Genomic DNA, 22,668 nt, shown 5'->3' on the forward strand with positions numbered 1-22,668 from the left:
AAGGCCCGACCAGGCACACCCACTGATGTGGGTGTTGTTTGTAGCTGTTAGAACTTTGTATTTGGCTTGATTTAAGGATTAGGTAAAAGGTTGATGACATCTGAGAAAATGTTTAGTTTATATTTAGTCTTAGATTTAGTGTTTGGCTCTATTTTTGTTGGCTTTTGTAATTTTGTAGAATTTTTATTGTGAAATCTCAATGAGCTATATTGTGTCTAGTGAGTGTGGTTTGAATTATGACACACAGAAAGCATCACTGATAAATAAAAAAGGAAAACAAACACTTTTGTCATTTCAGCCTTGCTCCCACACGAGTTCAGGGATTTTTTTTTCTGTAGAAAAAAATCTGAATGAAAGGTTTAAACTGAAATCTCTCATTGCCAAGAAATCTCTAATGATGTGACAAGATTCTTTTTAGAAATGCTGATTAGCTTTCTAAAAATAAAAATAAAAAATGTGCATATTCAGCTGATGAATCGTACATGTGTGTTGATGGAGAAATTGGAATGGAAATGGGTCACTGCAGGATCACAGTGGGATGTGTGTTTTTCACAGGTGGGATTACACAGGAATGCAAATCAGGCTAAATAAAAGCATGTAAGCAAAGGAACAAGTCGTATTAATTTAGCATGAGCAAGATGTTAAGTTCAGCTGCAGACTGTTGTGATTCAGGGATCGTACTTAAACTTTCTTCAGTCTCTGTGGCTCGCTCCTGGATTTGCCGGAGCAGCACTTCAGCAGACAGCTTGACGTTTCTGGAACATTCGATATTAAATGTTAAAATTCCCTCTTTACCCACCTGTGGTACATTTATTTATAAAAGCTTTCTATTATTGGACAAAGCTCCACTGCTGGTAGGATTTATCCTCCTTACTCGGGCCTTACATGTATAATTAAACAGTCTTGTTGCTTTTTTTCTCTTGAAAATGGTGAGTTTTTTTAGTTTTATCATCCCTCTGCTGAAAAAATTGAAACACTTTTCCTGTTTTGATGAATAAATAAAAGGTTAAAGTATTTGTTATCTTATAAGGAAACGCTTACAGAGCCTGAAAACATTTTTATTATTCCAAATGTTTGGTTTCCAACATGAATATTTGCTCTCATTAGCTACACACAGTGAAGCCGTTGATGTAACTGCAGGTAACGTATTGTAAGAGCGACTCTTGACCGAACATTAAAGTCTCCAACAGGAGCTCCACATGTGGCAGGAAAATGAAATCCCACGCTCGGGTCTGCAGGACAGAGCTGCCAGCAGTGATCTTCTCAGAGCGCCTGATATTAAAAAATTTATCTTGAGGAAACTCTCCGGGGACGTCAGAGTTGAAAGCTTCACACATAAACTGCAACCTAGTTATCAGATACAAACATCAGGCTCCAAACACGGCTGAAGTCCATGAGTTTGATGGAATTCATCTATGAACGAATGCACAGACTTTTTATCCAAAATCAACTAACAAAACGCATCTTACAATGACAAAAACATTTGTTTTTTATACTAATAAACATCTTATTTTAAAAAAAGGTTAGTTTTATCCAAGAACCAATTTACAAAAAGGCTCTAAATATAATTTTCTACACTCCTTAAAAATGATTCAACTTTTAAGTCTTGACTTTCAAACAACTGGAACCGCGAGCGCATCAAATTCAAAGCCAGAAAATGAGAAGTTATTTATTCAAGCATTCAAAAAAAAAGAGGAGCAGAAAGTTCAAAACTTTGTTTTACTTTGAAATCATTTTATGTGAGAAGAGTGACAGGAAGTCATTCAAATATCTTAAAAAAAGTAAGAAAAGGAAAAGATAAATAACCAGTGAAATAAACTACAAAAAACTGAAGAAATATATTTAATCCAGGTGTAAAAAGTTTTTTGTAAACATTTTTTTATGTTATAAAATGTATTAAATAAAAAATTGTAATCACTAAATAAAAAGGAAAATTATCACTTGTTTCTGATTTGTGGGAAAAAAAATCAATGTTGGATTTTTGTTGATATAAATGTTTTTAAAAATTTAGGTTGATACTAATTTGTACTCTTAACTCATTATGGAATTTTAAGAAGGCGCTGAAGGGACATCGAAGTAAAAAAAAGAAATAATGATTAAAGTAAAAAAAAAAATTAAAAATTGAAGGAAAGAAAAAAAAAATCTGGTTACTAACTAGTGCGCACCTATGACCGAGCATTAGAGCCAGAATACACACACACAAAAAAAAGGAAAATAATCCTTTAAATGTTGAAAATCTACGAGAAAAAAGTCCTAACTGTAAAATGACAAGAACAAAGTCGTATTTTTATGACTTTAAAACTAAAAGGCTGAATTTGTGACTTTTTTTCTCGTAAATTTAAAATTTTAATCTTATAAAGTTATGAGATTTAAAGGTGTAAATTTACAATATTAAAAGTAATACATTTACAAGATTAAAAATAGTAAATTTAGGAAATTTAGAACTGTAAATTTACCAAATTTAAAGTTGTGGATTCACAAGATTAAAAATGATACATTTAAGGAATTAAAAGCAATAAATTTACTACATTTAAAGTAGTATATTCAGGAGATTAAATGTAGTAAATTTACGAGATTAAAAGTAGTAAATGTGCAAGATCTTAAGTCTTAAATTTATTAGAAAAAACTTGTGCTATTACTTGTTTTTATGGCCCTAATACTCTGCCGTACACCAGATGGTAACTGGAATTTTTTTTTTCTTAAAACTGAGCGAAAAAAAAATTCTGGTCACTAATTGGTGCACAAAACTTCATAACAATAACTTTATTTAAAACTTCAATTTTTAGAAAAAAAAAACTTTTTTTTTTAACTTTAATATCCCTTTAGGAGCTAATTTCAACCTAATCTTTGAATTATTTTTTCCATAGGGACATTTTGTAGTTTTTTTTTTTTTTAATTGAATTTGTGATAGTTGTTTTTCTTAACTTAAATATTATACTTGAGCATTTTAACTTTATAACCTTTAAACAAACAAGTAGACAAAAATAGTTTTTGTACTTCAGCTAAACTGGCATTAAAAATAAATGTAAATCTGTTTCTATGGATTCTAAATGGAAATCAGTTTATTTTGGTTGTGATAGTAAGCACTAACGATGAATCACTCTAAACTTTAAAGAAAATGAAATGTCATTCAAAATTATAATGTACATTTACAGAAAATAAAGTAAGAAACAATAAAAACTTTCCCATCAGGCTTTGCCCTCACTCAGAATCTGAAACTGCATTTATTACTGGATGTTCACTTTCTTAAATCTTGATAAAACATAAGAGTGTTGATAAAAAAATTACTAATATTTATGCAGTATATTATAATAAGAAGTTTTATTAAATAATCAAGATTTACATTTATGCAACTTTATGTTTCATCATTCATGTCCATTTATTCATGCTCAAACACTTCTAATTCTTCTTTTAATCTCTCCATTTTTCATCCATTTATCTCATAATGTGTGCGTACATCTTTGTATTTGATTGCAAATGTGCAAAGAAAAAGCTCAGGGCGTCGTGAGCGCGCTCCCTCCACGACTCCTCTGAGGCTCAAAGATGAGAAAACCTGCCTGACTGAAGTGAAACTCGGAGCAGCACTCCGCCTCTCCACACAAGACTCCTCACTAAAAGGCAAAGCCTGCTGGGAGTTTGCACAGAGACACCTGAACGATTCTCAGACCACAGAAAACAAAATCCGCTGACCTGATTCAAGTACAAGTAAAGTGGCTGCAAACCCCCAGAACCGTGTGAGTAAAGAAACAGCCCTGGGCGTCTGGTTTTAGTCCCAGAGTGGAGCGCCGCGATGACGAGTTTGTGTTTCTATGATCGCTGAAACAGAGGGCAGAAGGTTTAGCAGGAAGAAGGTGGGCGGGGATGACGCCAGGAGTCCTCTGATCTGTGCACGGAGTCCAGCATCTCCATCACTGCTTTTAAATTAGAGGCAACACTTCCAACACAACATGGCAGATCCACGAAACGCCGCTCAGAAATGTCTTCTCGCACTTTGATGGTCATGCTCGCTTTTTACTGCTAGACCAGTCGAGGCCGGATTTGGACACGGGACGGTCTCCCAAAACGTGGGAGACAAAAATCCACAATTAACTAAATAAAAATGACCACAAAAAAAAAGAATATAGACGGACAAATGGACAAACAATAGAAATAATATAAAAAATATTAATAAAAACAGTTGTTCCAAGCCTGGTTAAGTCAGAAAGAGCCAGCAAGAGCATTGAACATTATTTGTTTCAGTATTTATTATTATTATTATTTTTATTATGAAGTATGAAGTATAGATGCTCCAAACGCAATTTTGTTGTTCTTCTGTGACAACGACGAGAAATTTTAAATCCTGAATCCTTGAATCCTGAACACAAAACTTATAAGACGTATCACATAAATCAAAGGAGAAGATGAACTGATATGATGATAGAATGGAGTCTTTACTATTTTAAAGGCTCTGAAGGATATGACACCCCAAACTCACAGCACAACCAGACCTGCAGAGGGAGGGGTGGAGGCCAGGCCTGCATTATGTCAACTTTTTTCATTTCTTCACTTTCTGTTGCTTTAGAATGAATTTGCAAAAAAAATAAATAAATAAAATATTAATAGATTTCTATTTTTTTTCCTTACATAAAATCAAAGTTTTAAAAAGAAAAAAAACATGAATGGAAGTACAAATACCTTAAAGTCCCACTGCAACTAAAAAAAATGTTTATTTTTCCAATTTATTTTGAAAAATGTCTAAAAAATAAAAATGAAACAAATACATTACTATTAGAGTTGTGCTGAGTTAACTCAGTTAACTCAGTTAACTGAGTTAACTGTAAACATTTCAGACAATAACATTGATATCGTTGTTATTCCTTTTGTAATCAATAGTGTTTGTTAAAAAGTGTTTGATCACAACGCAAAAGTGTGATGAATGTGATATATTTTATAATTAATTGACAGCCTTAATTCAAAATAAATGTTTTAAATATACAGTTTTGTGTGTAGATTTCATTTTGTGATTATTTTTAAATATAAGTGGCTGTAACTAAAAACAGAATTTATCGCATTTATCAGTTTTTTCCCGGTTTGTGATTAATTAGTTAAATTTTTCTTATTGAATTACTATTATTTTTCTCATAGAAGAAAGAGATATGAACAAAAATTCATATTTTAATGGAGGTCAAAGTTTGGATCTCCTATAAACTATTTTTGCTCCTTTGACTGAAATGGCGTCTTAAGTGTTAACCCTTTAACACCTGAGGTGTCACCGGTGACGCTTAAACACAAAATGTTTAACAAACTAACTTTTCAAGCGTTCATACGATCAATCCAGCAGATTTTGAAGGAGAATCTGCTAAAAAACACTTTTTCTGTTATACTACAAACCCTCATCACTGAAGAAACAAGTTATGTGGCTCTTATAAGAAAACGTTTGGGGACTCCGGCTAAAAACTCCCTTTTTTCTGTTTTCTTCTCTGACCTTCATGTGCATTACTTTTTGTTGTTCCTCTCCTCCCAAACCAAGACTAAGACATTTGGATTTAATCTGTTGGTAACTTGAATGGTTTTGATTTGTAGCCCGCTCTGAATGTTCTTCCCCGTTCTGTTAAACTGAACCTCAACTTTGTGTCAGAGTGAATCCTCACTGCTGTTTGATGCTCTGAGAGCGTTCCTCTTGGATATCCCACTCAAGGAGCAGCATGAAGTGGTCATTTACAATTCAATCTGCCGTAGAAGTGTGTTCCACAGTGCAAAGCTAAAAATATTCTGCCTGCCACACAAATGAAATGAACTCGCACCTCTCCCTGCCTCTTCCTCGTTCCCCTACACTGAGCAGGAGCGTCAGCCGTCTGCTCCATCACGGGCCGGTGACAGCCTTCCCCAGAAATGCTGCTCAGTTTCATTCCAAAGTCCAAAAGTGTAATAAATGCCAGCCCCCTCCTCTCTACCTCCACGGCTTCGCGGTGGCCCTACGACACAGCTGGAGCGGTCCTGTTGAGCTTCCACTTATTACGTCTCCTCGTGACCTTTCACGCTTTCCTGGCTCCCCGGAGGGGGGGGGCTCTGGGATCGATAGCAGCCTGGCTGTTGAGGGTGCTAAGACCTTTCTCTCGTTAACGCGCGGCTTATTCCAGGACCCTTTCCACCTCTATTGGCTGTCCCAGCTGGCATCCAAAAGTCTGTTTTGATTTCACCCCCCCCCCCTCGATGGGTCTATTATTCCCATTTGTGAGGAAATGTGCCCTACTTTCTGCAGGCGTCTAAACCCCTTTACGTCTGCTGGGTTGAGATAGTGAAGGTTTCATTCCATGACCAAATGGTTTTGGAATCAGAACCACAGGCGCTTTGAACCGCTCCGCAACGGTTTCTGTCACGTCGGCGATCTGACATTATCAGGGGAGCGGCCGCCACTTACCTCAAGCACAGGAAGAGGAAGAAGGCGATGAGCAGCGCCACCATGGAGATGCAGTGACCCAGGAAGTTTATGATCACAGCGATCTGGTAGTGCATCTTGCTTTTTTTCTGCAAAAGAAACACAAGGCCATTATTCCTGCGATTGGCTGCTCCGATGCTGGTGTGCAGGAAGACGAGTGTAAATCCTCTCATATTCGTCTGTGTTTGAAGTCGGCCTCCTGCCGCGGCTGCAGCAGAAGCAGCTGTTTACAGCCACAGCAGGAGAGACCAGATGCCATTAAAACTGAATGTGGAGTTGGACATTATTATAAGATATGCAGCTTACTATTTGTCAACAAACCAAAAATGGTTTTATCTCGTAGTTAACGAATGAATACATAATCCTGACATTAAAATTGACCACAAAAGCTCGAAAAATGTGTTAGAACCAGTTTATTATAAGGTTTTCAATATTTAAAAACACTAAATTCTACATGGATTACTTTTTTAAGTGGTCCAAACTTGCACTAATAGTTAAAAAAAAAATGTAATTTTTAAAATTTCTCGCCACACTCAAACCTGCAACACCAAGATCCATTAAATGAACATCTTAATACAAACTGTGAAAAATTAACTAAAGATAATTTATTATGACATGTAAAAATAATGAGGAACAATTGAAAAACTAAATGATTGGAAGAAAATGCAGGATCATTTCTAAATGACCCCTGAGATCCACAAATGAAGAAAGCTTAAATTTTAGTCCAAACTGCCCATATGGGTGGATATGGGCTGTCTGTTGTAAAATGGGGCACATCAACTGCACATCATAAGACATTTTTTAGGCCTTAAAGGGTAACCAACCAGGGAAGTTGGAGGCTGACTCCGCCCACAGCTGAAATGTGAAAAATCATTTGACTGCTATCATTACTGGAGCTGCAGATCATGACGTGGAACTTCTGAGATGATGTAGGACTTAAATGGTTTGACCAATCCCGGAATTCAACTGTAATACCTCCTTTCAACCTGTAGGGGGCAGCACACAGACTGTTTTTGACCAATATTTCTAGAATTATACACGATTATTTTAAATTGTCAAAAACTTCTCAAAGACTAATTGTTAGCACTTTTAAAGCTCCTTTTATAGAGATCAACAGCCAATAAAAATCTATATTTATGCTTCGATTACCCTTTAAAGACCCACTCCAATGAAAATGATCTTTTCAAACTGTTCTTGTAGCATTTTTCCTCATAGTAGAGGACCTTTATGAAATAATATACAATTCAATCTGCGTTTCTCAGTATTTCTTAATTAAAATCCTGTTAGATCAGAAAACCAGATGTTAGAAAAAGCTCAGACTAGAGACGGAGCGACTGAAGTGGGGGTGCCAAAGATCCTGACCCACTCATGATTAAGTGTGCGAGACATGATGAACGTTTAATACTCGTGCTCTAAAGAGTTAGGATTCTGGCTAAAAATTGTACCACTGGATTAACCCAATATTGCTGGTTGTTTTTTGTTTGTTTTTTCCACCGCTAATGCTAGCTTGATACTATAAGCTTCCACGAGAGACCTCTCGGCGACGGGGTTGCTCCGTGTCAATAGTCCCGCCCACAACCCAGAATTATATTTTCAATGAGTGCATTCATGAATAATAATGGATAAAATGTGCATGAAAGTTATAAAATCCATGTGGTTACAGATTTTCCCAGCGCTGGCAGCTACGTGCTAACGCAGATGACCGTCGACTATTGATGATGATACAATGTTTTTTTGCAAAGACTTTTGGGAAATTTCTAGGGCACTGGATTTTTGAATTGTAGATCCAGACAGCACTACAAAATGGTGACCGCAATAAATTGTGAGAAATGAAGACACTATTTTTTCCTCATTTCTCCACTAAGAGCACATGTGTCAAAGCCAAGGCCCGGGGGCCAATTCTGGCCCTCCAGGTAATCACATCGGCCCTCCAGATCATGTTATTTTATTGTTATTAATGGCCCGATGTTATCTTGGGATCATTTCTGACTTGTATAATTTTGAATAAATATATGGAGAGTAAAATATTGAAAGTTATTTAAGGTTTAAATTAAATTATTCTGGAATAATATTCCTGACTTTTTATTATACATATTTGTGTTAAAAAGTTACGGTTTTAAAGTTTTAAAAATTGGCATTCTGCTAGCTTTTTAGACTTTTGTGGCATTGACTAAGATTTTTTGTCCATTTTGGGGGTTTAGCTAATATTTCCGCTACATGCTACCTGTTTTGGCTAATTTAGGTTTTCTAAAAAAAAAATAAAAAAAAAAAAAGCTATTTTGGAGTTTAGCTAATATTTCAGACACATGCTAGCTATTTTGGCTAACTTAGGCTTTTTTATGTTTTTGTACATTTTGGAGTTTAGCTAATATTTCAGCTACATGCTACCTGTTTCAGCTAATTTAGGCTTTTTTTTCTATTTTTTAGGATATATTGAAGTTTTTGCTATTTTTTCAGCTATATTCATAGCGGCTTTGGCTAACCAAAGTTTTTTTTTTCTTTTTTTTTTCTTTCTTAGGCTAATTTGGCATTTAGCTAATATTTTAGCTGACTATCAGCTTCAGCATTTTCAGCTATCAGCTTCAGCATCTTCAGCTATCAGTACTAGCATTTTCAGCGGCCAAATTCAGCTTACAGCATTCACACTAACATCATCGCAGGTAATGCTATTTATCTAGTTCATATTTATGTTAAAAATTATAGTATTAAAGTTTTAAAAAATTTGTTTTAGAGTGTTCAATAAATGTTTATCCTGTTCGGCCCGCGATATAAGTTGTTTTGGATTTTGGCCCCCTGTGTGTTCGGGTTTCACCCCCCTGATCTGGAGGGATAAATGTAGGGATAAGGAGGCAATTCAGATTCAGCTGAAGTCCAGATGCAACGACTCAAGTTCAACGTCACCTGGATAAATGAGAACCTTCACCGACATGGTGGCGGTAGTGTGATGATGTGGAGCTTCAGAAACGGCCTTTTTTCTTACATAACTAATAAAGTCACCAATTCTAAGCTCTTGATGAAAATCCATCAGTTCTTGACCTCAAGGTCAAAAGCACTTGAGTTTCCCAGCAGTGCAGTAATCCAAACCCAGCAGTGGGTTTACCCCTGAATGGATGAATGACAGTAAACAAAGAAAGGACAATACTCCGGTTTATAAGGAAACTTCACGTCACATTGACTTAAAATGAACTCTTTTTGATATTAAACAGCTGTTTAAATGTTGAATAACAATATAGATTAGGTCATTTCTAAAAAAAATACATTTACAGCATCATTTACTCTAAATACGTTGTTGTCTCTGGTTTGTGATGAAGTGCTGAGTCAAAGTTCAAGCTAAAGCTTCAATTATTCAATCACGATCTGACCTCCAATCACAGATGGGGTTCTATTCGGGGCGCCGCTCTGGTAAAACTGTTTCCAGATCAGTTTTCTGTAGCCGGCCTCTTGGGATTGAAACCAGCAAATCATTTGTAAACACAAAACAATCTTCCAGTGACTCAGTGCCTGAAATCACAGTCTGGGACTTACATATCCATTGTGATCGGATTTCCCCCCAACATTACTAACAGTAATCCGCTCTGCGGTGGATTTATGTAACCCAATGGTGTCTGCGGCGTGATTAAATGTGAGGATGTTAAATCCTTACCCCACCCACTGACAAAGCGGTCATCTGTTTGGATGCAGCAGCTCAGACCTGAGCGGAGTTAGCGGCGGACGGAGAGCGTGATGTCAGCCGCTTCTTCTCTGCTTTTACTCAACGTTTGCTGAATGTTTTCATGAAGAGAATACGAACAGATGTTTGAAGCGCTGGAGAATGGGCCTCTGAATCCCTGATCATGACATTGTTTGGGGGTAAGTGAAAGGTCGTGGTCATGGTTAAGACCCTTGTTTCCTGATGAAGACACAATAATCCTTTCTGGCAGAATTTAAAGCAAATGAAGGGATTGTGGTTTTTAAAACACAAAATCACATGTACAGTACAGAGTCATGAGGCCTCATCTCGCCAAAGGCGTGTGGTGTGACAGCAGGGGGGGATGTGTGCTTCCCAAATTTATGATGACACATTTTTTATGATAAGCTTTAAAGGAATTTTTCAATTACTTTTGCACTTTATACATGAAATCAAGAAATCAGATTAAAGTGTAAAATATCTGTAAATCTAGAGGCTTTTTTGTTAAAAAACACTTTTTGCACATGTATATATTTCAGACTCAGTCTTGCTTCCTTTTGGGAAAGTTTTCAAGATTTTGCTTTTGACATGTGAATATAACAAAACCGATGTTTTCTTTCAGTAAATCCTATGAAAAAATATTCAAGTAAAATAAAATAAAAAATTGAAAAATAAAACGTTTTGGTTGCATCTCACTGAATTGTAACTTTTAACAATAAATATTCATATAAAATTGTAAAAGTTGAACGTTTTGAATCTGTTGCTGTAGTTGTAAATCACACGTGTCAAAGTCAAGTCCGTGAACGGACCTTGACGGAATGCGAACGGCGGCTCATTTGACCGCAGTTGGAAAGGATTGTAAATCAATGAAAGAGCATTTTGATGTTAGCTTTGATTATTTTATCAAGAACTCTGAGAAACCAATGATTGAATGTATTGATCACAGTCAATAAACATTGGAGAATTAGCTAAAAGAGTCTTTGGTGAACTGGAAGGAGAAAGAATCAGGATTTTGGAGGAAGTTCTGTCCATGAAGATCTTCACTTCCTCGTCCCAGCTGACATCCGGATCAGAACCATACGGCTGGACATTACCCAGATTGATGGACATTTTTATGTATCAGCACTGAAGATTTACGCTAGCCAGACACAGAGCTATCATAATCAGGGGCGGAGCACCAAAAGCCACGCCCCCTCAGAGGAGATTCTGGAAACAGAGGCTTCAGATCAACATGAAAAATGGCTTTTAAAGACATTTAGGTTGAGCGATTTTGGTTAAAAACATCATAATAATAATTAAAACACCAATGGGAATATTTTTTTAAAATAAAAAAAAACATTATCATGGATGGACTTTACGTGCTGCATCTCTGGTGTTAAAGGGTTAAAGCAAAAGCAGAGGTACCCTTCAAAAATGTCTTGTGAAGAAATCCCACTGCTCTTAAAAGACCAGTTTGCTGCCAATTTCTTCTTTAAAAAAATCTAAATAAAAAGTGATAGAAACCATGTGAAAATGGACTTTTTGGACAGATCTTCCTGCAAGTGAAGGTTCATGGTGGCCTCTTGTGAAACCCTTTTTGGCTTTCCGACCCGTGTATTCATGAATCTAAAACAGGATAACTCAATATCTAAAACCCAGAAAACAGCAACTTTGCAATTAGCCTTGTTTTCATTAAAGCCACATCTTTGTTAGGGGTGGAGTCGTCTCATGAGGACATTTATAGAAGCACAAGTGGGTTAAAGACCAGCACTTCTCTGGATAATGCAATTTAGAAGAGAACTTTTTCAATCAAACTGGTCATAAAAAAGGAGCAACTAATGCTGAACATTTCAGTCGAGCTAAGAACTTTAACTGCGTAGCGGCAGTATTAGACCGCCGTCTTTTTTTATGATTGTTCGAACTCGAACGTGAATGAAAGGGTGCGATGGTGCGGAGCAGAAGAGCAGCACCTACACCCTTTCTTCCTGGAGCGCTGCCTTTTATGTGCAGCAGTCTCTTTTCAGAACGTTACCGGTAATGTCGTGTTGTCAGAGCCTTTTTGCACTTCTCAGACAACACAGGTGGAGAAATTGTCACCTTTGTTCTTGAAAATGCTGGAGAAGAAGCAAAAGACAAAAGTCATCCCGGCAATGACGGAGGAAAGTAGTTGAGGAGCTGTTGTGTCTTTATCAACCTATAATCTGCGAGTTTGTTCCCGGGTAGGCAGAGCTCATGTGGGCGAGAGTGCTTTTAAATAAGACGCTGGGAGGAAAGTGTTGCCCGGTGCCCTTCCAGCACTTTTACTAGAAAATTGTTGACACACTTTCTCACACGGAATCAATTTAGCCGTTGCCCTATTTAGATGTGAAGCTGTCAACACCGGCTTACAGAAGACAAGTCTGACACCAGGCAATTAGGAGAAATCAAATATTCACTAGTTTGTTTCTGAGACGCTAAAACAAGCGGTCATAAAAACGGAATGTCTCCGCCCTGCCAGTTCCATGCAGCCTAATGGAAGCTCTGGAAGCAGCTGGACGGAAACCCGAATATAATAATGAACAAATGATTGCCAGCTCCAAAAGTGAGTGTTGGTGGAGTTAAGACTGCCCACACCTCAACCATAGCCATTTACAAGAACGCCAGCGTTTGGGAATTGTTTGTGGAATAAAGCCTCTGCAGGATTATTGTCATAAAAGAACAACAGTGAGTCAGACATTTTGTTTTCTGGTGAAACAGTCAGGAAAGTTCCAAACTCGTGCTGTGACAGGAGCTTCACCGTGTGGATTTCTGCCACGGTTTCTGCTTTTTGACCCTTCTGTCTTTCCATACCATGCTTCATGCAATCAGGCCTCTTGTGCTTCACCTCTATCCCTAACTACACAGTGGATTTAGGAATCCACATTTTATTTCCTTTAAAAATGTTCAAATGCAATGCATTGTGGTCTATATTTGCTAATGCAGTGAGTAGGGCTGGGTTGATAAAATCGATTAATCGATTTGAATCGATCAATAATCAATTCATAAAAATATAAATCGATTTAGCACATAAAGCTAAAGTCCACTAGCTTGATGCTAATAGTTAATGGAATTTCCCATTGGACGGCTAATGCTAACGCTTGGTCGACCTAAACATACATCTTTATATACTCCCAGGCATGAATTTTACAAAAACTTTTAAGAAAATATTTTTTAATTACGTTTAAACAATTAAGTGAAATCTAAATTACATTTAAACGTTTTTTTTTTTCTCGCAAAAATTGTTCGACCGCAATGCATTGTTGTCTATATTCGCTAATGTAGTGAGCATCGATGCACACTGGTTTTTCATAGACTTCTGGGAAATTTCCAGAGGACTCGGTTTTGGAATTGTAGATTTGGACGGCACAACAAAATACCAAACACACTATATAGTGCACGTGTAGGAAGGAAAGAGAAGGAAATATAAATCCCCTGCTGGAAATAGTTTGTTTTGTGAAATGGTGGATGACGTCTTCTAATAAAAAAAAATTTTTTCTTTCATTGAATTTGAATTTTACGGTGCATGAAAGCAACCGAAACAATTTGGAACAGCTAGTGTTATAATGGAAGGCGTATTGAAATAGTCACATGACCTGCCTGGTTAGATCAGAGCTCAGAACAATGTTTAAAAAAACAGAAGTTCCTCCAAAGTTTCACAACGTTTCAGAACTTGCCAACATTACTGTTGTTTCACTTCTGGTTCATGGATCAGACTTTTCTCTGGCTCTTTCTACTGAGAGTGTCTAATGGACATTTCCCTCATTTGTGGTTTACAGTTTCTCCGATCGGATCCGTTCAATCACCTCTGTGGAAGTCATCACTCTAAAGTCAATCAGGGAGCAAGGACAGTGGAATCAGATCTGCTGTCAAAACCACCCGAGTCTTAACCTCTCCTGTGTTTCCCTCTGATGCTTACAAAGGTTTTATCTCCTTTGCTGACAACAGTGTTTTCCAGAGGCCGCAGCCTCTCAATTCACCTTCCAGAGCATTCTCAATAAAATCTGTCTGAACTTCCTGATTTGAGGCTGGAATGCCCCCAAAAAGTTTCATAGTATAAAAAGAGTGATTAAAAAATTGGTCATGACTTAAACTAATAAAATTGAAGCAGAACAAACCAAAGCTGGACAGAACTTAACATAAGAATGATGTTTTTCTCTGAAAGAAATGTTAAATTGATGGACCAATTTTCTGACACTTAGTTGAGGTGTGCCACAAGGATCTATTCTAGGTCAGCTCCTGTTTACAATTTATACAAATGAAAAATGCATGCTTTCGTTTTCACGCTCATGACACAACTGTCTATTCTTTTGCAACTAAAATCACTGAAATTATGAACAAATTACAAAATCCCATAGTTTTTTCATGAATTGAGTTGTTTCCTAATTACAAACCATGATAAAGTAATGCTATTTTCCAACTGTACAGACAAGGGAGACCAAAAAAGTAATTAACAACTAAAATTAGTAATGACTTAAAACAATGAAACTGAAGCAAGACAATCCAAAGAAGGACATAATTTAACATAATTATTTTCTTCTATGAAAGAACTCAAAGTTAAATGGATGGACTAGTGTTCAGCCCTTATTTGGGGTGTTCCACAAGGATCTATTCTAGGTCCACTCCTGTTTACAATTTATACAAATGTGGGGTAGAAAATGAGTAATGCATGCTTTCAGTTTTATGCTGATGACAAGATTGTCTATTCCATTGCAACTAAAATCACTGAAACCATAAAAAATTTAAAATGGCATCGTTTTTTCTAAAGTATTTCCCAATAGTCCTATAGAAAAGCTGTGTCTAAAGTTTAGTTTTTAGTTCAAAACGTTGGGCTGCAGTCTAAAAATATGCTAATACGGTTACTTGGTTGCTCTAAAGTGTGCATGTGGGCGTTATTGCTGCTCTAAACCATACAAGCAACCTGTCTAGGGTGTACCCCAACAGTAGCCAGGACAGGCTCCAGCAACCCCCAAAAGGACTATAGCAGGTTAAGAAAATGTATGGATGGACAGTTTTTGTGGACAAGACTTGTTTCTGAAAAATGTCCTCCTGTGCTGGATTGTGGGAGTATTTTATACACGTCGTCCACATGTTAGATTCAGGTTTTCATGCCTCTTTGCGTTTTACAGCAAACTGAACCACAAACTAATCCCTGTGAACTCTACCTGCAAGTTGAATAGTCTGCTTTGAAAGCTTCTCAGCCAGTACAGATTTATATATAAGGGCTTCTAAAGCATGAGTCTTCACTGGAGCCCTGCTGGATTTTACGCTGTCTGTCCCTAGTTAGGACAGAGAAGGGAAAGATGGAATTTCTGTATTGGGCACTTGGGAACTGGGATTCTCAATTCAATTGCCACATCTTCCAACTTTGCTTTGGTTTGATGGTATCCTAAAGTACCTAAAAAAAAAATCTCTATGCTGTTGTTTTTCATTTACTTTACTGTTTCAAGTGTAAAAAATGTCTTGAGTTGCGTAGTAATTTGCCTTTTGGCCAGGAATCCCTTGAAAAAGAGATGTCTGGATCTCAATGGGACTTTTCTGGTTAAATAATGGATAAATAAATAATAACAAAATGAAGATTGACCTTTTCGGTCTCTTTGGATGCATAGATATTAAATATATGATCATTTCTTAAAAGTCAAATCGCTATTTTTTTCTTATTTGTGATATTTCTGCATTCAAGCAGACTCTCTACTTTAAGATATGGCTACTTTGTCCAAGTCTCAGCTTTAAAAACTCATTTTTTTGTCACTGTCATTCCTCATTCCACTTGTAAGCACTGACCAAATGAAGAATAAAAGGTATTCTTATTCTCATCGCTCTAGATTCCTGACACTACTCATATTTTTTGCTCTAGTAGTTTAATTAAAGTCCTCATTCCTCTTTCATGCCTCCTTTGGTCACAGTTCCTGACAATTTTTCAGCAGCAAATGGCTGGGATTATTTTCATTCTCCTTTTGTAGAAGTTCAGTAGAAAGACTTTCTATTGAAGTGCCGCTCTTTGTGGACACTGCAGAACTTTGTTATGAAGGATCAAAATCATAAAACAAACCTACAGACAACAGTGAAATTGGGTTTTCCAAGTAAATGAGCGTTGGGTTCTTTTGCCAAATGACTTCTTCAATATGTAATTCTGCATTCCCGGTTTGGCTGGTGGAGCTGCTGCATGTAAGCCTCAGTGCGTCCAGAGACGAGTATTGATGAGGTGCAGTGAAGCACATCCTCACTGGACAGTGGAGTCCATTCTGTGGGGTGGGGGTTCACGCTTTTCTGTTGGTGGATCGCTCGTCGCCTGATGGCGCCCGCTGTGACATTTGATGGAGGAGGTACCATGGTTTGGGCTGGATCAAACCAGATGCATAACTGTGCCAAGGTTTTCTTGCATGAGACTGACGGGTCTTTCACTTTATAGAGATGTGTCGTGAATGAGTGGAGCTGCCTATATGGAGAAATTACCCCAGTTTTTATGTAAACATGCCCAGGATAGCACAAGGGTTACATGTGCATTTTTTTGCCTTCCATACATAATAAAAAAAAAAAATCTAAAATCTCCCCTTTACATGTTTGAATTCATTCATCCGTCCATGCTCTTGAGCTCACGTCTGAGGCAGAGGTCTCAGGAAGGATTCCCAGATTCCCGCTCCATCATCTCCCTGGCTTCCTCTTCCTGCTCTTCCGGGAGGAGAGTTTATCTCCCGGGATAATCTCGTCCCAGCTGCTTCCCCCTCAGCTGGAAACCACTGCGCTGAAGGTCATGGAGTGAAGAAACCAAGAGGACCACATCTATAGACAGCAGAGCTTCCAAACCGTGAATCCTTTCAACATCTCATTAGATCCACAGCACAAACTGTTGACCAACCTGAGAGTTCCTGATCATACAAAGGGATCTTTTAAGACTTTAATACTTTCAGGTATAATTTAACAAAGATGAAAGCTTTCACACTGTTATATACTTTTACAAAAAGGTGCAGTGTGACAAACCTGTCGAGACGTTTTCTTTTACCGAAGAAATTCTGCTTCATTGTTGCAGTTATTTCAGTTTCAGTGAATGTGTCCTGCTGAGAGTGCAGTCTGCCTCTCCGACTTTATTATAATAACAGGTAAACTCAACCAAGTAAACTTATATATGTCAATGTTATATATTTTTGAATCACAAAAACTCTTTTATAATAATAATAAAGCTGTTTATACTTAAAGACAAACTTATTGTGTTTTTTTGTGTGTTTTTAACGCCTTCTTGTAGCATTTTTCTGATGGAGGAAGACAAATATAAAGAAATTTAACCTTAAAATTTCCTTTCTGACTGTTTCTTTGTTCATGTTGTTGTAAAATGGGACTAGACGTGTAAAATGTTTAAAAAAGATCGTAGTTGTGATGTAGAGAATAAGCCGGGTAGGCCAAAGCTTCCTGCTCTGCTCCATTCTGATACATTTACTTGCAGACAAATAGATCCAGGAACGTCTTTGTTTTCTTCCTCTGAGCTGGAATCAATATATAAATGGATCAGATATCGATCACCATTTTTGAAGCTACACTAATGCTAGCTTTGGGGTGTGAGGTGCTGTACGCTAGCAGGAGATCATGTAAACAGAGAGCTCTCAGCTAGATGGAGGTAAAGGGGGCGGGGTTGCTTTTTTTTCTTTAGGAAAATCTTTTTTTTTTCCCTCCAAACTTTATTTAACAACTGCAAAAATGATATAACAAATTCCAATATAAACACACAAGAAAAAGAAAAAAAATATATATATATATACACATACATAAATACTAATTGTTTTTGTATAACTTATTATCAACAACAAAGATGAAAATATTTCTTGCTTTTTTATTTTTCATGAATTTTAATGAATCAAAATATAAACAACTCTTTGTGGACTCTAATAAAGAGTGGTCTGATTTTTAAATATCTGTTTTATGACCTACAACTCAGAGGTGAATTTCTAATAAACTCCTGCCGCTCTACAGAACCTATGTCTTAGAACTATGTCTTTTTTTTTTTCATTTTGACTAAAAACGGCATAATCATAATTAAAAGACCACTGGGAACACTTACAATAAATCAGTAGCAGATTGGATTGGGTCTTTGAAGCAAAAACTTTTTTCACTTTTATTCAATATTCTTAATTCTTTCTATTTTTGGGGGGATAAAATTACTGGATATTTAAACACAGACCATGTGCACTTCACTCATTAGATATTTTATTCAAATTGACAAGTTTTGTTACATGTTACTTGACAAAACGGTAAGAAAACGCAGAAAAACACTCCTTAATCATCCTCAAATGTATTTAACCCCCTTGTTTCTCATCTTCTTTCTTTTGTACCTTTACTCCCCCATCTTTAACATCCCCCTCTCCCCTCCCTTCTTTTTCCCATCCAGTCCAACAAAAAGAGTACACAAACAATTAATTTAAATAAAGTTAAGCCTCAAATACAGAAGGGGTTTATTCAAATAAACTCCTTTTCTATCTGAGTATTCATTACCCCGATTGTAACAGTCAAATCTGTTCAACCCAAGAGGTCTTCAGCTCTGTTTGCAGCTGTTGGACAAGTTGAGACAAAACTCAAAAACAGAATGTAAAAAAGCAAATTTCCAGCTTTACTGACTCTTGACTCTTGTTATCTTTCGTCTGCTCAAATAGCCTCTGCTTCTACGCCATTAACACCTCTTTGCGGCTGCTTCAAGGATGCTTACCGGCCGGACCAGAGGAGTGAAGATGAAGATCTGATCATTGAAGTGCTGCTCACATGGGCTTTAATGCAAACCTGAGAAAACTGAATCACTGCTGAAATGGGACTCGCACACGGCTGACAAACACTTCAGGAAATAAATCAACCGAACCGGAGGCTTAAAAAAAAAAACAAGGACGGTGGAGAAGAGGTGGGACGAAAGCAGGATAATAGAAGACCCTCTCAGGTCGGCTAACAGAGACTAAACCAAACAGACTCACTTTCTCTCAAGAACAAAGATGCTGAGAAAATAAGCAGAAAGCCTAAAGGAAATGAGGAATCCTCAAACAAACTTTCTAATAAACTCAGCTTTTCTTCCCAGCAGGCAACCTGGATCCTGGCTTTAATACAGACTGAACTTAAATGGTCTCTTCTGTGAGAATCTCCACATCAATACAGCAGTTCTGTTGTGATGACTACTTTACTGCACATTCAAGGAGACAAAAGCAGAAACGTTTTCGACTAAAGAAAGCCTCTGAACTAGTTCAGACTCTGCCCCAAATGAAGACCTGAAGAAATGACTGAGTTTAGGATCAGAATCTTCCGGTTTCCAGCGGGAACACCTGATCACCCACAGCAGGTGTGTTCAGTCACTCCGAATCCAGACTCATCTGACCCCAAGAATGAGCAGCAATCAGGTAGGATTTGAATTTTAACAACGTAACTTAAAACGGTCAACTAAATGTATTTATGCCAACAGTATTTTTAATCATAATAAAAAAATAGAAAGTTTCTTCTGTTATTTTACATTCAAGTTTTATTCTGTTTTTCTTTTATTGTTTTTACCTCAAATTATGCTTTTTTTTGTTCACTCATTTATTACATTGGATTTTATTATGTTTAATCTTAAATGTACTGAACTTTTTAATTGTGTTAAAGTGTTTTATTATAACAGTTGATGATGTCAAAACATAAAAAAAATAGTTTTTAGAAAAAAGTCAGCTCTGTGATAAAGATTTTCCCTTTAACATCAAAGTGGAGGCTAACAACCGGACGCTAGCTCCACCTACTTTTAAGGTGAGATCCATAAATAAAGTGAATAAATAAGTGAGTCAATAAAATGATGCGACCGTTATAAAACTGTTATTTTCTAAATATAATATAAACGTGAATCCATCCAGTCAGTTATTTTATTATCTGTATGTGTGAAACAGTCAAGAGTCTGTCTCCGCGTGTTAGCTCATGCTACATGAAAACAACGGTCTCAACAATTCCATATGTGGAGGAAAACTCCCGGTTTTGTCAGTAAACAGCAGCTTTGATGTTCTCTGAAGGCTCTTCTTCTGCTTCCTCAATGGACCTTTTCTCTTCAATTTCCAAATATGTTTTATTGATTTATTTTTGTTAGCTATTTAGCTTTGGGCTACTAATTTAGCAGTCTGGTAGCCATGTAGCTAGCCGCTTCAAATCATGTGACCAAACAGAATCTAAATAAGAATAAAACTTCCTTCAGGATCAAAAAACAAACCAAACAGAAATAATCTAAGTTAGTGCATGAATTTATTTTTATTGACCCACGGACCGGTACCGGTCTGCGGCCCAAGGATTGAGAACCACTGCTATAACCTATGGAGAGAGCTGAAGCTTAGTTTCCAAATCTGCCACCAAATCTGAATGATTTAGAAATCGTTTGAGTAGAAGAGTGAAGCAGAATTCCTTCTGATAGGTGCAGAAACTTGATCATCAACTACAAGAAACGTCTGTGATTAATAACAGGGGTTTTTCCACAACAGGGTTCCTCAATGAAATGCATCCATCCGTTAAAGTCAAGTTCTTGATCTTCTTTGTGATTCTCTCTCATTAATCAAATGAACCTGCCATCAGGATGACAGACTGACACTTTCTATCTAAATGGGCAAACCTATAAAATCAGCAATGGATCAAATACTTGTTTCCTCCACTGTAGAAGGACCTGCACCTTTGCACTTCATATGTGCTCCAGCAGTAGTTTCAGATCTAAAACATCTAAAAGAATTCCTGTTTGATTTGAAAATGTTCCCATATTCCTCCTGAGCTCTGAATGTGTCATGGTATCATCAGATCACATCAGAAATGTCATTTGATCGCACTGGAAGTTTCAGGCAAATACAAACATGGATACTGTTAATTTGGCTAAAAATGAACAACTGATGTTTAGATTTAGAAAAAAAAAAATAAATAGAGCAGCTAAAATGTATACAATTGATATGAAAAGTAAACCAGAAAGACTTGGAAAAAAAATAAGCCTAAGGGGAAAAAAGCTAAGAAACAAGTGCTCTACAAGGTCAAAGAAGCATTTAAAGCGTTTATGAGCATAAAAAAGGAGCTTTTTATGGTTTAATGAAGAATAGACTAAATAGGAGCATGGTAGCAGAGTGGTGCTTTTTAAACCAGCATCTAAACAACAGTATTAGTTCTAGTACTATGACTACTAATACTATGCTACGTTCACACTGGGCAAGCAGGGAGGGGCCTCTTCTTCTTTTTTTTAGTAGCGCATGTCCACCACCTACAGGGATATTTGGAGGGGAAGGGGTGTCCAATTTTATTTTATTTTTCTTTAGGGTAACATGTAGGGACTTTTGACTGTGTATCCCTCCGCCGGTAGGGTGCTTTGTGTCACGATGTGGCACGGCGGAGAAACGCATTTCTTCTTCATGTGTTCTTAAGGTGTGTTCCATACCATAATTTTCATAAGGCTTTCAGAGTGAACTATATCCATATATATGATCATATATAACCTTTGGAACACTAAAAGACTAATTATTTATGAATATTAGTTATTTTTTGATAGTTTTTTCTATCCGGAATTAAAACGACTCGATTCCTGAGGCTCCGCCTCCCGCTGGGTGTGGGTGCCGCCCATTTCATGATGTCATCCTAGAGTCTGTGGCAGTGTGTCTGCATTTCTCCCACGAAAATAAACATCCAATTTTTTTCACTGAAGGATGCACATACAATATATCTGACTTTAGTAGCCCTGGCCATCGCTACACTGGTTCACAACACAAATACCATCGGCGTCTGAACAACTGTGCGAGGAGGGGGGGTCTTAAAGGAGCCCTGTGTCTAAAATAACGAACACCTGTTTGAGCTGGAATTTATTGAAGACAGGACACAATTGGAAGATATACGGTATTCTGCATCTAAAATGAAAGTTTTTTTTGCTGATCACCACTAGCTCTGTGGAGATATCGGGTGTTGGTGCCTTCAGAGCAGACTTCGTAGAGAGGCGGTTCTCACTCTGTGACGTCAGATCGTGAGGACCTGCTTGTTTTCGTGGGCATGTGAGGGGCTGCTGTTGAGAGCGCAGATTTACTCAGAAATATGTAGATGCATCAAAATACCGCTTCGGGTTTCTTTATAATGAGGAATTTACAGTAGAAAAGAGTTAGAAGGTCAAAAAGATGTTTTTTCATAGTATGGCCCCCTTAAGCACAGAAGTTCATATTTACATTGAAGTGATGACTTTTTGTTTTTTTCTTGTGTTTTCCGAGCGCTGGAAGCTACACGCTAATGTAGATGACCGGCTAATAATGATGATGTCATCGAGGTGTAGTGTCGTTTAAATAACTCTACACTCGAAGGGCTAAATGTAGGGGTAGTGAGAAGCTATAGGGGTAGGGAGAAGCTATAGGGATAGGGAGAAGCTATAGGGGTAGGGAGAAGCTATAGGGATAGGGAGAAGCTATAGGGATAGGGAGAAGCTATAGGGGTAGGGAGAAGCTATAGGGGTAGGGAGAAGCTATAGGGGTAGGGAGAAGCTATAGGGATAGGGAGAAGCTATAGGGATAGTGAGAAGCTATAGGGGTAGGGAGAAGCTATAGGGGTAGGGGAAGCCTTAAACCAGGGGTCTCAAACTCGCGGCCCGCGGGCCATT

The 22,668-nt window shown here is 37.3% G+C and overlaps 1 protein-coding gene across 1 annotated transcript in view; it reads right to left on the bottom strand.

The window, feature by feature from the left end:
* crhr1 (corticotropin releasing hormone receptor 1) overlaps positions 1–22,668 on the bottom strand; it is a 150,160-nt gene that overhangs the window by 44,502 nt on the left and 82,990 nt on the right. Inside the window, exon 6 of the mRNA XM_024285068.2 lies at positions 6,401–6,507. Coding sequence (XP_024140836.1) covers positions 6,401–6,507 — 107 coding nt within the window. The remainder of the gene's footprint in view (positions 1–6,400; positions 6,508–22,668) is intronic.

The sequence above is a fragment of the Oryzias melastigma genome, linkage group LG19 (assembly GCF_002922805.2).
Source record: "Oryzias melastigma strain HK-1 linkage group LG19, ASM292280v2, whole genome shotgun sequence".
Classification (NCBI taxonomy): domain Eukaryota; kingdom Metazoa; phylum Chordata; class Actinopteri; order Beloniformes; family Adrianichthyidae; genus Oryzias; species Oryzias melastigma.